At 40.0% G+C, this 12881-nt stretch overlaps 2 protein-coding genes across 10 annotated transcripts in view; one reads left to right on the top strand and one right to left on the bottom strand.

Moving 5' to 3' along the window:
* mrpl13 (mitochondrial ribosomal protein L13) overlaps window positions 1-3462 on the top strand; it is a 28429-nt gene extending 24967 nt beyond the window's left edge. The window contains exon 7 of the mRNA XM_056234399.1: window positions 3326-3462. Within this exon, the coding sequence (XP_056090374.1) occupies window positions 3326-3350 (25 nt within the window). The 3' untranslated portion in view covers window positions 3351-3462. The remainder of the gene's footprint in view (window positions 1-3325) is intronic.
* A 1789-nt stretch (window positions 3463-5251) lies between these two features.
* Window positions 5252-12881, bottom strand: part of col14a1a (collagen, type XIV, alpha 1a) — a 166406-nt gene continuing 158776 nt past the window's right edge. For 7 of the 9 annotated variants that reach the window (XM_056234439.1, XM_056234440.1, XM_056234438.1 and 4 more), the window contains 3 exons: window positions 9552-9629; window positions 8847-9002; window positions 5252-5886 (listed from right to left, as the gene is read on the bottom strand). In XM_056234439.1, coding sequence (XP_056090414.1) covers window positions 5627-5886; window positions 8847-9002; window positions 9552-9629 — 494 coding nt within the window. In that variant the 3' untranslated portion in view covers window positions 5252-5626. Of the gene's footprint in view, window positions 5922-6758; window positions 6926-8846; window positions 9003-9551; window positions 9630-12881 lie in introns of those variants that run through there. The other 2 variants (XM_056234443.1, XM_056234444.1) reach the window with 2 other exon arrangements.

Below are 12881 nucleotides of genomic sequence, written 5' to 3'. Positions count from 1 at the left end.
AAAAAGTGGGCGATCTGGCGGTTTTAGAAGATTAAATACAACCCGAAACTAAAAAACAGACCCGGCTTCTATTTGAGACCGGCCTTTATTTACCCAAACCTGCAGCCACACCAGGCGTGTAAAAGAGACAGGCGTCTATTTGGGACTCGGCTATTATTTGAAGTTTTACGGGATACCTAAACCTACCCATCTCCGCCCCCTGATCCCTAACCCCACCCCTAATCCTACCCATCTCCACCCCTTAGATCTGGATCCCAATCTCGTGTACTGCAATGAGGTGCTACTGAGGAAAGCCCCTTATACTTGGGACCGGCTGCGTATGAGGTGTTTCTTCCTCCTATCTGCTTCAAGGTCTTGGTAAATTGTGGCATTTCTTAGTGGTTTAGAATCCAGAACTCCCGTAATTCTTTTTGTCTTTTATGAGTTTGATAAACAACTCTGTCTCTTCTTCTGTCCAAACACACCGCGCCATCTACATCAGGTGGCTTGTAAATGCGCAAAAAACTGTTTCCATTGCAGTTTTGTGAAATATTCCTTTTTCGAACTGCCCGAAAAACCACGTCATGCGAGCGTAAAAACGTTTTTGCGATATATGGGAGTTTTTGCGAAATTGACGGGCTTTCCATTGGACGTATTTTCAATTTGCGCAATTTGAAGGTAATATAACCTCAAAAACTGCATTGAGGAGTGTTTGTTTGAGGTGGTTAAGCACCTGCTACTCTAGTTTAAACAAGTACAAAGACATTTTTATTTGTCATAACTTGGACACTGGATTAATATGAAACTTTTTAGTCACTTGTGTTGAGTGCCTGCCTGTGTTTGTGTATACAATATCAAATGAAGTATACTTTTACAAAAGGCTATGCGTTAGGCTGTACGCATATGCAAAGAGCACACATAAAAACAGACGTATTTTTGGGGCTTGATGAAAAAGAAGTTAAACTTCTTTAACTCCACTTCATTTGCTGATGCACGAGTCGCGGCATAGAAATACAATTTAAAGGCAGCAATGCAAAAAGCAAAAAAAGTGTTCGGTGTGAACTTGCCTATGTGTTGATTACTGTTTACAACAGTGGCTCTTGCAACCGGAGATTAACTAAAAATGTTACATGGTTCTTTTGCTGCCTTGTAAGAAGCAGTTTTTCCTTCAGGAAATGTAAATCCACTTGTTTTCATTCTCTTGTAATGGAGCTGCTCTAATGAGAAACTTGGCTCCCAGCATGCAGTTTTTAGTCTACAGAGTTCAGTCAACAGTGAGACGTTGTCTGAAAATAATGAAAGCTCCCATTATTGTTGTACTCTCGGAAATGATTTAAGTCCTGATTCAGTAGGTAGGTGGCATGGTAAAGGCTAGTTTATATTAATTACAAGGACTTTCAATCAACGTATTACTATAAGTTCAGCACGAAATTGAGTTTCTAATTGATTATTACTGATAAATTATTGTTCAAGGTCAGTGTCTTACATTCGTACTGTATGTACGTGTGCAACAAGCCAATATCTGACTCAAGAAAAACCTAAATAGTTAGTATTGTGCATCTAGTAGACTAAAAAATACAACACATTCTTAGACAGAATGCATGCAGTCATCTGAAATGCCAATAGTTGACATTTACAATGCATTTATTAACTGGATCGGGTCCTTGTTTGAATCACAATATCCAGATTAGCTGAAGTGCTGGTTGTTTTACCACTGTACAGCACAAATAAGCTGTTGTGTATGTGTGCTGCTGCCTCGACAGCACAAACGTGACTCTGATATCGTGCAGATCTTTATGCTTCTCAGACAATGTTTGCCATGTATTAAGAGCAATCCTTTCATGTCTCATTGATTTTTTTTTATTTACTCATAAGATGAACGTTATCTCATTCTTGTAGGTTGAATTTAATTACATTTGACCATGTAATCCATGCGTTCTACATCATGTGATTTCATGTAACTCGGTTCATATTTGACAGATCACAGATATATGCCATTCTTTTCCCCATTGTGATTCAAACGGCAAAATGCCCTTCAGTGTTGGACATGGTAATATCAGCAGCGATCAGATGCCATCCCAAGGCAGTGGTTGGGATGGTTACAAGGTGACACTGTTGTCATGGTGATGGATGTGTCTCTGAGCGAGACCCTTAATGTGGGTCAGTGTCATTACTCTGCAGGCCCCTGGGCCCCTGACCCCTCTGTTCCAGTTTGGGACCGTTTCTGACTTGGCAACGACAGGGTGGTGAATTTTTAACCTTTCGGATGAAATTTCCTCAGTACCAGTTGGCATACCGTACTTATGTGTGACATTACATATACAATAACAATCAAAGATTTGAAATCAGTAAGTTCAATTATTTTGAAGGAAGTCTCTAATGCTCATCAATGCTGCATTCATTTCATTTGATTAAAAACACAATACAAACAGTAATATTGTGAAATATTACAATATAAAATGTAATTTATTTCTGTGATGCAAAGCTGCATTTTCAGCATCATTACTCCAGTCTTCAGTGTCACATGATCCTTCAGAAATCATTCTAATATGCCGATTTGCTGCATTTCTTATCAATGTTCTAACCCGTTTCCACAAAAATATTTAGTAGTGTGACTGACACTTTTTTTCAGGATTCTTTGAAGAATTAAAGAACAACATTTATTTCAAATATAAATCTTTTGTAACATTATACATGTCTTTAACATTGTCTTTATTAATTTCCTTAAAAATCTTACTGACCCCAAATTTTTAAGTGTACAATTAAATAAATAAACTCAATTAAGTAATGATTTTGTAAAATCATGAATTTGTTTTTGAAAAGACAAAATCATTTGATTTTTTTTATTTTTTTTTTACAGTAAATAAATAAAAAATACTGTTTCTAACTGTAACAATATAATCATTGTCATGTAAATGAGAGGAGGCACTATAGGATGTCATGTCCAGTTACACACGGGCTCTCCTCTAGCATTCTTTAAATGCACCGTCCCCAACTGAGCACAATATTTTGTTTTTTATTCAAGCAATAAGAGTATAGTAATCTACGTTGGGAAACTTTTTAATTCAAATTTAGTATCGGTGGAAACAAATCAACATATTCAGTGATTAATTCTTTTTATTTCCAGATTGAAAGTCAATTAATATAGTACAAACCAACACCAAGATAACTGACCATGTATTTGTTATATAATTAGTCTGGAAGGTTCAAGCTCCTGTTTTGTCCTGTTTTTCATTCGCAACAATTTCAATTATTGCTCTTAGTGTAGCCTTCATATCTCCCAGTCTTTATAGTATAATATTGATTTTGAATATGAAGTTAATTGTTCTGTCTATTGTGTTCACAGGCCAGAAGACTACAGGATGAAATGAGCATCATAATGCAGTTTCCCCGGATTTTGTGTCTTAGTTTGTCTAGGAGTTTGGGACTTGGAAATGTCCTTTTTTATATTGTTAATATGAAATAAATTATGTCTCATAAATCGTTCATTTGTCAACTTTTGGTATGTTTGATATTTAACCACATACACATAACATACCTAATAGAGATTATTTCTTTTGACAAAGGCCCGGTTTCACAAACAGGGCTTAGATTAAGCCAGGACTGGGGCTTAGTTCAATTAGGACATATAAGTAGGTTTTAGAAACAAACATTACTGGTGTGCATCTTGAGACAAAACAATGGCACATTTTAAGATATGTCAGTGCAAGTTTCTTTCAGATAAAACAGCTCAAACGTGCATTTTAGCCTGGGAATATCTTAAGCCTCGTCTGTGAAACCGGGGGAATGTGTTTTTATCGAAACCTGGGACGAGGCAGAGAGGTAGTCAAACTGCAGCCCTACTCATTTAGCTGACTCTGTAGTAATAAAAGCTCAGATTCGTTGGCCTTTGCTTGTTCCACAAATGGCTTTAGCAGCCTCTCTGAAGCCTGTTCCAGCTCTAATTCAACTGTCGTTTCGGCCCTGATTAACTTCATATGCCTCTATAAGCCCTTTCTGTTGCTACTTTAGCCTTTTTGAAGTCTGCTTAACTTATAAAAAAACATTGTCTTGGGATATAAATGAAACGCCCTTGTTAGCCCTTGGTGTTTTTTGCGAGGTTTAATTTATGTACAGGTTAAACTGAGTTTGCTTGTAAATGATTGAATTTACAAGGCAGTGCATGTCCATTATTTGAGCTCATTATACCAAACATGTTTATTCAAAAAGAAAATGTGTTGTTTTAAATGTAAAATGTAATTTCTAAAACTTTCTGTGGGCGACCAATTAGCAGCAAGACGGAACGGAAAACCACTACGGCCAGACGAGACATCATCTCGAGTCATTGTTGCAGTACAGTTTTATTGGTTACAAAAACAAATAAAAGTAAAAATAAATTACTTTGTAGATTCAAAGGTCTGGTGATGAGTCTTTCCACTGGCGCCCGCTCCACATGCAGTTTGATTCCTTCTGAAAGGACGGTAGACCACAGGCCTAACTCTTAACTCTTCAGGTCTCTTTCACAGTGAGAAACAGGACCACAGAGACACGAAAGGATGCCATGCTGAGCTCTTCTTTTATAGAAAAACAGTTTGAGAGCTGCATGACACTTCGTCTTACAAGACCATATGTAATGTGTGATAATACAATTACGATCCAGACAAATTGTGTGGTGTTACTGTGACGGACCAATGAAAACTTAGGAGATTATGTTTGGTTCATTAATAAGTGTGATTTAAGAATTCAGCTTTTCATAAATGACTGCTAATGATAAGAACATCAAAAGCATCAACGGAGGTATTTTGTTCTCTAAATAAAATAACTTAAACAGCCAGTTCCAGATAACTGCAAAATGCTGTAAACATTTGTGAAATTTGTAATATAGCAGGTCACTAATATGCACTTTAAAAAATACACAAACTGTACAGACACCCCCATCATCATTTACAAAAGTTATGGACTACACAATTCAAAACCACTGCGCTGCAATAATCCTTTTGCTAATCATTTTTGTTGATTTCCAATAATATCAGTAAACATCCTTAAAAAAAAGCTACATTTATGTAAAGAGCAATATTGTGTAAAATGTTAAGACTTGATTCCAGAGAGTACATTAAGTGTATTTTTATCATGACATCATTAAGAATAAATCTAAATATAGTGAGGGAAATGCTTTAAACATGGAACAAAAAATTCAAATGCAGTGTGGGATATATATATATTGAATACCTACTATTTTTCTAATATTTATATATCTATATATATAAAAGTTTTTCCACTAGAAAATATTTTGTGGGGGGAGGGGGTTAATTTAATTAATATATTAATAAATGTATTATCTAACACAGTTTTGCTTCACGCTAATGCATCTCTTTTTTTAAAGAATGTTTCGATGTTTTACTGGACATCAAGACAAAAATACTCATCAAGATTTTTTTTATGTTTTCTTTGAACTTGCTTTTTCATCTCATTGGCTACATGCAGCCTCACAAAAGACAGAAAAGTCACTGAATGAATATCGGCACAGTTTCATTTTCTAATCTTCTCCACACACCCAACCCATATAAGGATGCATATAGCAGGCACTTTTTTCGGATTTCCCTCAGTCCTATCCTGCAGGATATTCTGATGAAAAGTGTGTGGACGGTTGGTTTGCTGGCCACTCAGGCTATTTGGCCTTCGCTTGTACTTCCGACTCACCGATGCTCCCCTCTTCGGCCGTGCTGCGGGAGAAGCGACGCATGCCAGGTGACCTCATCCCCACCGTGTCACCAGGGTGGGCGGGGCCAAGCCTGGAGGCATGGGGGTCAGGGTTGTACTGAGGAGGGTAGGCACGGTAGCCACGGTAAGGGTCCTCGTCATCCTCCTCGTCGTCATAGTTGGTGGCGGGGCCGTAGTTTTGGTAGGGGTTGGAGGGTAACTGTTGTACTATGGGAACATGGGGGAATTAGATCGGTTGCCATCTTTTTCAGTCACCACCACCAAGTGAGCAGGCGTTGAGTTAGAGAGAGAAGGAAATGGCAAAGAGAAAAAGGCACAGAGTCAGAGCAGAAAGGAAGAAGGGAGTTATTGTGATTAGCTTAGTTTAGACCAAGGGGTCGAGGTTTAGCTGGTTAGCATGGCTTAGTTAGCCGATATAGTGTCGATATATTCCGACAGAATGTAAATATTTCATTAAAGCATCTACTGTAATATCCGCCTTATTTTTGCGGGTGTAGCCATTAGGAACTTGAATGTGCAAGAATTTCCGGTGTTATCTGCTTCCAGTTATTTTAGTTGTACAAAAACAGTCCGTCATACTGTTTGTCTTCTAGTTTAATTTACTTATAATTTACCTATAGTGGCTAATGAACCGGGAGTCTCACAGATTCACAGAAAATAGCTTACTTCAGCATTCCAAAAGAAGGTGGAGTGACTGATCAATTCCGAAGGCTCTTAAAGCGCATACTTGTGTTTCCATCAGCCAATCAGCGTAACCGTGACATCATTTTCCTGCAGCTTGAGTAATTAGTCACACAGAATTTTATGGCTCAGATGATTGGCTCAAAAAAACCTGGCTGCAGAATTGAGCACTCGTGAGCAAAGATGGCATAATTTAAATCACATACTTCCAAGGGTCCCGCGCCAGGCAAGCAGCTGTCATTAAGACAAATAGGAATGCTAACGGTGGATTTCTCCAGTTATTATAGACCATAAAACAAAATAAGAGGACATTAAAGCAAACTAAAATTGAGGTTTGCGCAATGCTCAGATGTTAAAAAGCATGGGGCTTCAATGGTGGTGACGTTTAGAGGGTTGGGGAACCAGTTAGGGATTTTCGGTTCTGGATTGTGTGGAAAAGACCTTCCCCAGATACAGTCTTGTTTTGGCCCATGGAAGGAGGTGGGATGAAGAAATGAAGGGAGAGAGGAGAAGAGCAGGTGGCTCTCTACTGTTTCTCAGTAGTCATTCTCATACTGCTCTGGACCTTCACATGCAGGTTTCAGACAGTGACGCCCCGGGAAAAGAGGAGAGAGACATTGCGGTAAGTGTGAGCCTGATATACTTTAACCCACATGATGCTTTCAGCAACACCTCAACAGCCAGACTCACTCATACTGTAATCTTTACATAGTGGCATTTCAGGAGGAGAGTCAAGGATTCTCAATAAGGCATTAAAACCTGGTCAATACACATAAAACATACATTCTCTCATTAGAAATGAAGTATTATCCCAGAAAATGAAGCCGAATAAGTTACAGAGCAATTTGCAATACTATTAAGCTGTGTTGCAAGATTTTATGCTGACTGTGAAAGCTTAAAGCTATAACCTTTATAGATCTTAAAAGTGTTGATGCATTATTTCATCTATTGAGTGGAATATTACAGTGTCATTTAACAGCCTTGCATGGCAGAAACCCCAGAGAAAATTAGCTTCTTTTTTTCATAATACAAAACTGCAATAATCTGTGAGGCGTTCAGTAGAAAGCTTTGCTAGGATCTGATAAATCAATTACTTGAAGAGTGCTGTCCATTTCTGTCCAGCCTTTCCCATATTAAAATGGCTTACTGAAAAACTGAAATCTTGTAAGCACACAGCTTGCTCTTAAACTTTGATAGCATTTAGACTCTATGAGAAATTTATTAGTAGAATAACTGTTTGGGAAGGGCCCGTTTAATAGGACAAAAAACTCTGAGTCAGACCACGAGCTTGTTTAAAGCAATGGGTTTGCCATTCATAGGCAGTTATGAAAATACAATCTCAAGCGAGAACGTGCGAAGCACTTCAAAAGACCACAGACAATAACAATATGGAAGTGGTGCGTTATGTTCTCTCGTCAGTTTTCTCTATAGTGATTATAATCAGTGAAGCCTGAAGCAGTTTTAAGCCCTCAGCTCAATAAGGACAATTGACTTTCAGATGTAGGCTACCTTGATAACTAAATGTAAATTCCATTGGGTTTCATTCACTAGCTGGGCATATGAACCTATTTGTGCATAACACCTAAATGTCTGTCTTTCTGTCTGTCTATCTACCCAGCTAACAGGGAACATTCCTATAACTTTACTTAATGTTCTAGCAAGGTTCTCTCAAAAGCTATGAACAAACATTCTTCCAGTAACACTAACAGAACGTTCATTCAAAGTTATCTGGTCTTTAATAATGTTGTCAAAACATTAGCACGAAAACTGTTATTTATACATTCATGGAAAAAAAAAAATCTGAAATATTTTAGTTGGACGTTAGTCTGTTTTATATACATTACTACTTGCTACTTTTTTTTCAGATGGTTTAGAGAACATTCAAAAGTAATGTTCCCTTAACACTTGCAAAATGGTAAAATAGTGAAAATTCACATAACAACGATAAATGTTTTTAAAACATAAAGAAAATGATGTTTTCATAACTTAGGCTAATGGGAATGTTAGATAAACATTCTATCTGAATTTAAACAAATCCGTCCATCCATATATCGATCTATCGTCTGTCTGTCTGTCTGTCTGTCTGTCTGTCTGTCTGTCTGTCTGTCTGTCTGTCTGTCTGTCTGTCTGTCTGTCTGTCTGTCTGTCTGTCTGTCTGTCTGTCTATCTATCTGTCTGTCTGTCTGTAGATTGTATGGAGCTGTTTTTTTATATTGGTGTGTCAGTGCATGTGGGCCTGTATTACGCTAATACATGCTCCATATGTGCATTCATCAACATAAGAACAAATTTGTGCATATGCCCATTGTGAATTTCTGGTGGAGATTTCACCCGAGAACCCTTTCTTCGCCCATAAGATCTCTTGAACAATTAGTGAATTAGACCCACTAGGTGTATCTGATAGAATAAGGTTTGAATGAAATCGAGAAACTTTTGACAGGTAGAGGGAATTTTTGGGAGACAGGAGAAGAGAATGAGAGGATTACCTCCAACGTTGTACCCGAGGCAGGAGTTCTGATCGCAGTAGCCGGGGGGTCCAGCAGAACCAGGGCTACCAGGGGTACCTGGACGTCCTGAGGTGCCTTGAATCCCAGGTCTCCCTGGTGGGCCCTGACTTCCTGTCCGACCTTCTCCAGGAGGCCCTGAGTGGGATAAAACATTGGGCATTAATATCTCCCTCATAAAACCACACCCACAGTGTGTCTGGATTTCTTCCTCACAAAATACGAGTTTTAGCTTTTGCCAGTCCACATCCTTCTCAGATATCACTAGTTCTTACAGCTATTGTGCTTCAATGAATCTCATTTGTGAAGAGTATTGATCAAAGCACAATTAACAGAGAGCCGTCGCTGACATTTTTCAAAGCCTACCGACCAGCCATACAGCTAAAATCAATATGAAAACATTTCTCTCTGACCCAAATATTGTTTCAATATCTGCTTGATATTCTAGACAGGAATCAAAGGAACCAAAAGCAGATCAACATGTGTGCAGAGGTTATTAAAAGTTTGCAAGCTTGTGTTTTCTTTGACAGAGGACATTTAATAATGGAAACTCCTGTAGTCTGTGCAGTCTGAAGAGACTGAGCTCTACTTTTTTCTAATCTGAACTGTAAATAGTTTTTACTACTTACTTGAGGACAAAGAAGTCATTGATTTTGACTTAAATGTAACATTTGAACAGTCTCTTACCTGGGGGTCCTTGAGGACCACGAGGGCCTTGTGTCCCTACCCCTGGATTGCCCTTCTCTCCTTTTTCTCCTGAGAGACCTAGACAAAGAGACGGAGAGCTGTTAGAACATGCAAACCCATCTGAAGTAGCTGTAGCTACCCTTCTCTGTCCGTGTGATTTAACCTGTTCCACACGCTTAGAAGACTATATGGAAAGAAATAAAAGACCTGGCTGGTGTTAACACATTCTGACAGTTTTGTCTGTCAGCTATCTATCTATCTATCTATCTATCTATCTATCTATCTATCTATCTATCTATCTATCTATCTATCTATCTATCTATCTATCTATCTGAAGTAGACATTGGATATGAAAACAGCAATACAGGTGGTCACAAAAAAAAAAATCACCTTTAAATGAATGAACTGCTAACAAGACCTCCTGAAACAGATGTGTTTTTTTTCTTTCTAAGGGTCTGAACACTCTAAATGTAAGCTGCTTTTTGCCCCATGGGCAGTCTGATCTTCATCTGAACAAGACTGACAATCTACAAGAGAACCTCTGAATGGGATTCCTCATTAGGCTCCATGTTAACATAAACAGACAAATATATCCCTCATTAGCAGATCTGTTTTGCCCTGAATGCATCATATCCATGCTCTGCATGTTTCTGTTTGATATCTGACTCTGAATGTTTGAGTGTGCAGATCGGAGAGAAGAAGCAGTAATGATGATGAAATGTCTCATGTTGAAACCACAGGCCGTGTCAGAGCTGTCCTAAATGCGGACAGGAGAAGCACTTTGGACACTCACTCATGATAAAGAGTTGCTTTTGGCAGGGGGGTCATGTAGATCTAATGCAGATTGTTGTCACGTTTTGGTTTGTTCTTGTCATGTTCCATGTCTGTTATGTGATTCCCTGTTTGTCATGTGATCCTGCCATGTGTCTTGTCATTGGTTAATCGTCTGTTCATTGTTCACAGGTGTCCCTTGTCTTGTCATTAGTCTGTGTATTTAAGCCCTCATGTTTGCCATTTGTCTTTGTCAAGTTTTGTTTCACTGTTCACTTGGTAAGCGTCATTTTCATGTTTATGTTTTTGAGTTCATGCCACACCTTGTTTTTGTTTCATGCAAAAACATATATTCTGATGACACAAGGACAGCAAGCGCTGTTGTTGGAGATGTCCTCTTGGGTGGGGTTGGATTGGGGGATGACCACCTGATGCCTCCAATACGACACATCCTCAGTTGTGCACCCCGGCCTCATTGGGTGTTTCGGCCTTTTATCACAATACACCCTCACCCGAGGCTGGCCCACCACAGGCTGATCAGACCTGGTTGTGTGTCGCACCGGAGGCTCCATGAGGTCACTTGGCAGCCCATACAGTCTCCTTCCACTTCAGCCACAGCCAGTGACTGCTTCTGTCGGCAGACCTTGATGGTCTTCCGCTGAGCCTGTCCTCTGATTCCAACCTCCTTTAGTAGCCTTGTGGTGGAACTAGCTACAAAGCCCCTGCTGCCCACTTCCACTGGACGCAAGTTTACCTTCCATCCCCAGTCCTCTGCTTCGGCAGCCAACTCTGCATAATGCAACATTTTTCTTTCAAATGCCTCATCGATGGCTTCCTCCCACGGGACTGTCAGCTCCACTATGTAGACACTTCGACAGGATTTGGACCAAAGAACCAGGTCTAGGCGCAGGTTGGTCGCTGCAATTTCGGGTGGGAAGGTGAGCCTCTGATTTAAGTCTACACGCATTTAAGTCTAGTCCTCTGATGAAGGGATCCCGGGATTCTGTGAGGGTCATTTCGAGCCTTGCTTTAGAGCATTTTTACTCCTCCACCAGGCTAGAGATTGGCAGAGAGAGGGGTCCATTGCCGTACAGGCCTATGCTGCTGAGGCATCTGGGTAGCCCAAGCCACTTTCTCACCTGCACATTCACCAATCGCTCTAACCGATTGGCATGGGATAGGGTGACCTCATAGATGGAAATTGGCCACATGAGGCGGGGGAGCAGTCCAAACTGAAGGCACCAGAGCTTCAGCTTCCCTGGGAGAGCAGTGCTGTTGATCTGCTTCAGCCCACTGATGGTATCCTGCTTTAGTTGTTCCACCTGTTCAGCGTCTTTGAGCTCTGTGTTGTACCACCGACCAAGGCTTTTTATGGGCTTCTCCAGGATAGTTGGTATCGGCTCGTCATTGATGTGGAACCTCTCATTTACGATCTGGCCCTTGACAATGGAGATACTGCGTGATTTGCTGGGTTTAATCTCCATTCGTGCCCATCTGATGTTTCCCTGGAGTTTGTACAGCAGGCGTTTGGTTCATGCGTTAGTCGTTGTTATAGTCATCATGTCATCCATATACGCCCTGATTGGAGGAAGGCGCAGCCCGCTCTTCAGACGTTCCCCTCCAACCACCCATCGAGATGCCTGAATTATTAACTCCATTGCCATGGTGAAGGCCAGTGGGGAGATGGTGCAGCCCGCCATTATGCCTATCTCCAAGTGCTGCCAGGCGGTTGTACTAGCCTGAGTTGTAACGCAGAACTGGAGGTCCTGGAAATAGGCTTTGACCAGCCGTGTGATGCCCTCTGGGACTTGGAAGAAGTTGAAGGCTGCCCACAGCACCTCATGAGGCACTGAGCCGAATGCATTGGCAAGGTCTAAGAAAACCACATGCAAGTCTTTCTTTTCCTTCTTGGCCGTTTGTACCTGGTGCCAGATGACATTTGTGTGTTCTAAGCATCCTGAGAACACTCTTATCCCTGCCTTCTGCACTGCACAACACAATAGTTTTTCAGTACAGTTTTTAGGACTTGTGGTTGCTTAAGGGCAATTCAACTGTTAAATACTAAAGAGACTGTGTTTTGTAGTGTCTTTGAAGAACTGTAGTTGTTTTTGTCATGCTTACATTACGCATAAAAAGACAGTAGTTTACATATTGTTTATGATCAAAGGTTGTGTAGGAGAAATGGTGTTTATGAGAAATGGGACTTAATCGGACACGGACAGGGTCACTGAGGTCATGCTATTTGGTCAATATTATTATAGCTTCAAGACCACTGCTTCCTTAAGCTGCAGGGGCAACATTTCTCTTGAGGACCAATAAGTAATCATTCTTCATACTAGATTTTTTTAAAGTAATCCCGTATAAACGGTGCATTTTGTTTATGCATCTAATACCCCATTGGCATATAAAATTTGCTATTATTTTCAAGGATTCACAAACTATTTTTCACAATTTTATCTTCAAAAAATCTGTTTCAGCCTTTTTACCCAACAATTTAATGCCTACAAATCCATGCACGTACTACTATGCATGCTGTATCAGCAGTTCACAGTATCTATC

This window comes from Rhinichthys klamathensis, unplaced genomic scaffold, assembly GCF_029890125.1.
Source record: "Rhinichthys klamathensis goyatoka isolate OS25496 unplaced genomic scaffold, OSU_Roscu_1.1 h1tg000395l_1, whole genome shotgun sequence".
Classification (NCBI taxonomy): domain Eukaryota; kingdom Metazoa; phylum Chordata; class Actinopteri; order Cypriniformes; family Leuciscidae; genus Rhinichthys; species Rhinichthys klamathensis.
Note: the sequence above shows the minus strand (reverse complement) of the source record. Positions and strands in the feature narration are given on the sequence as shown.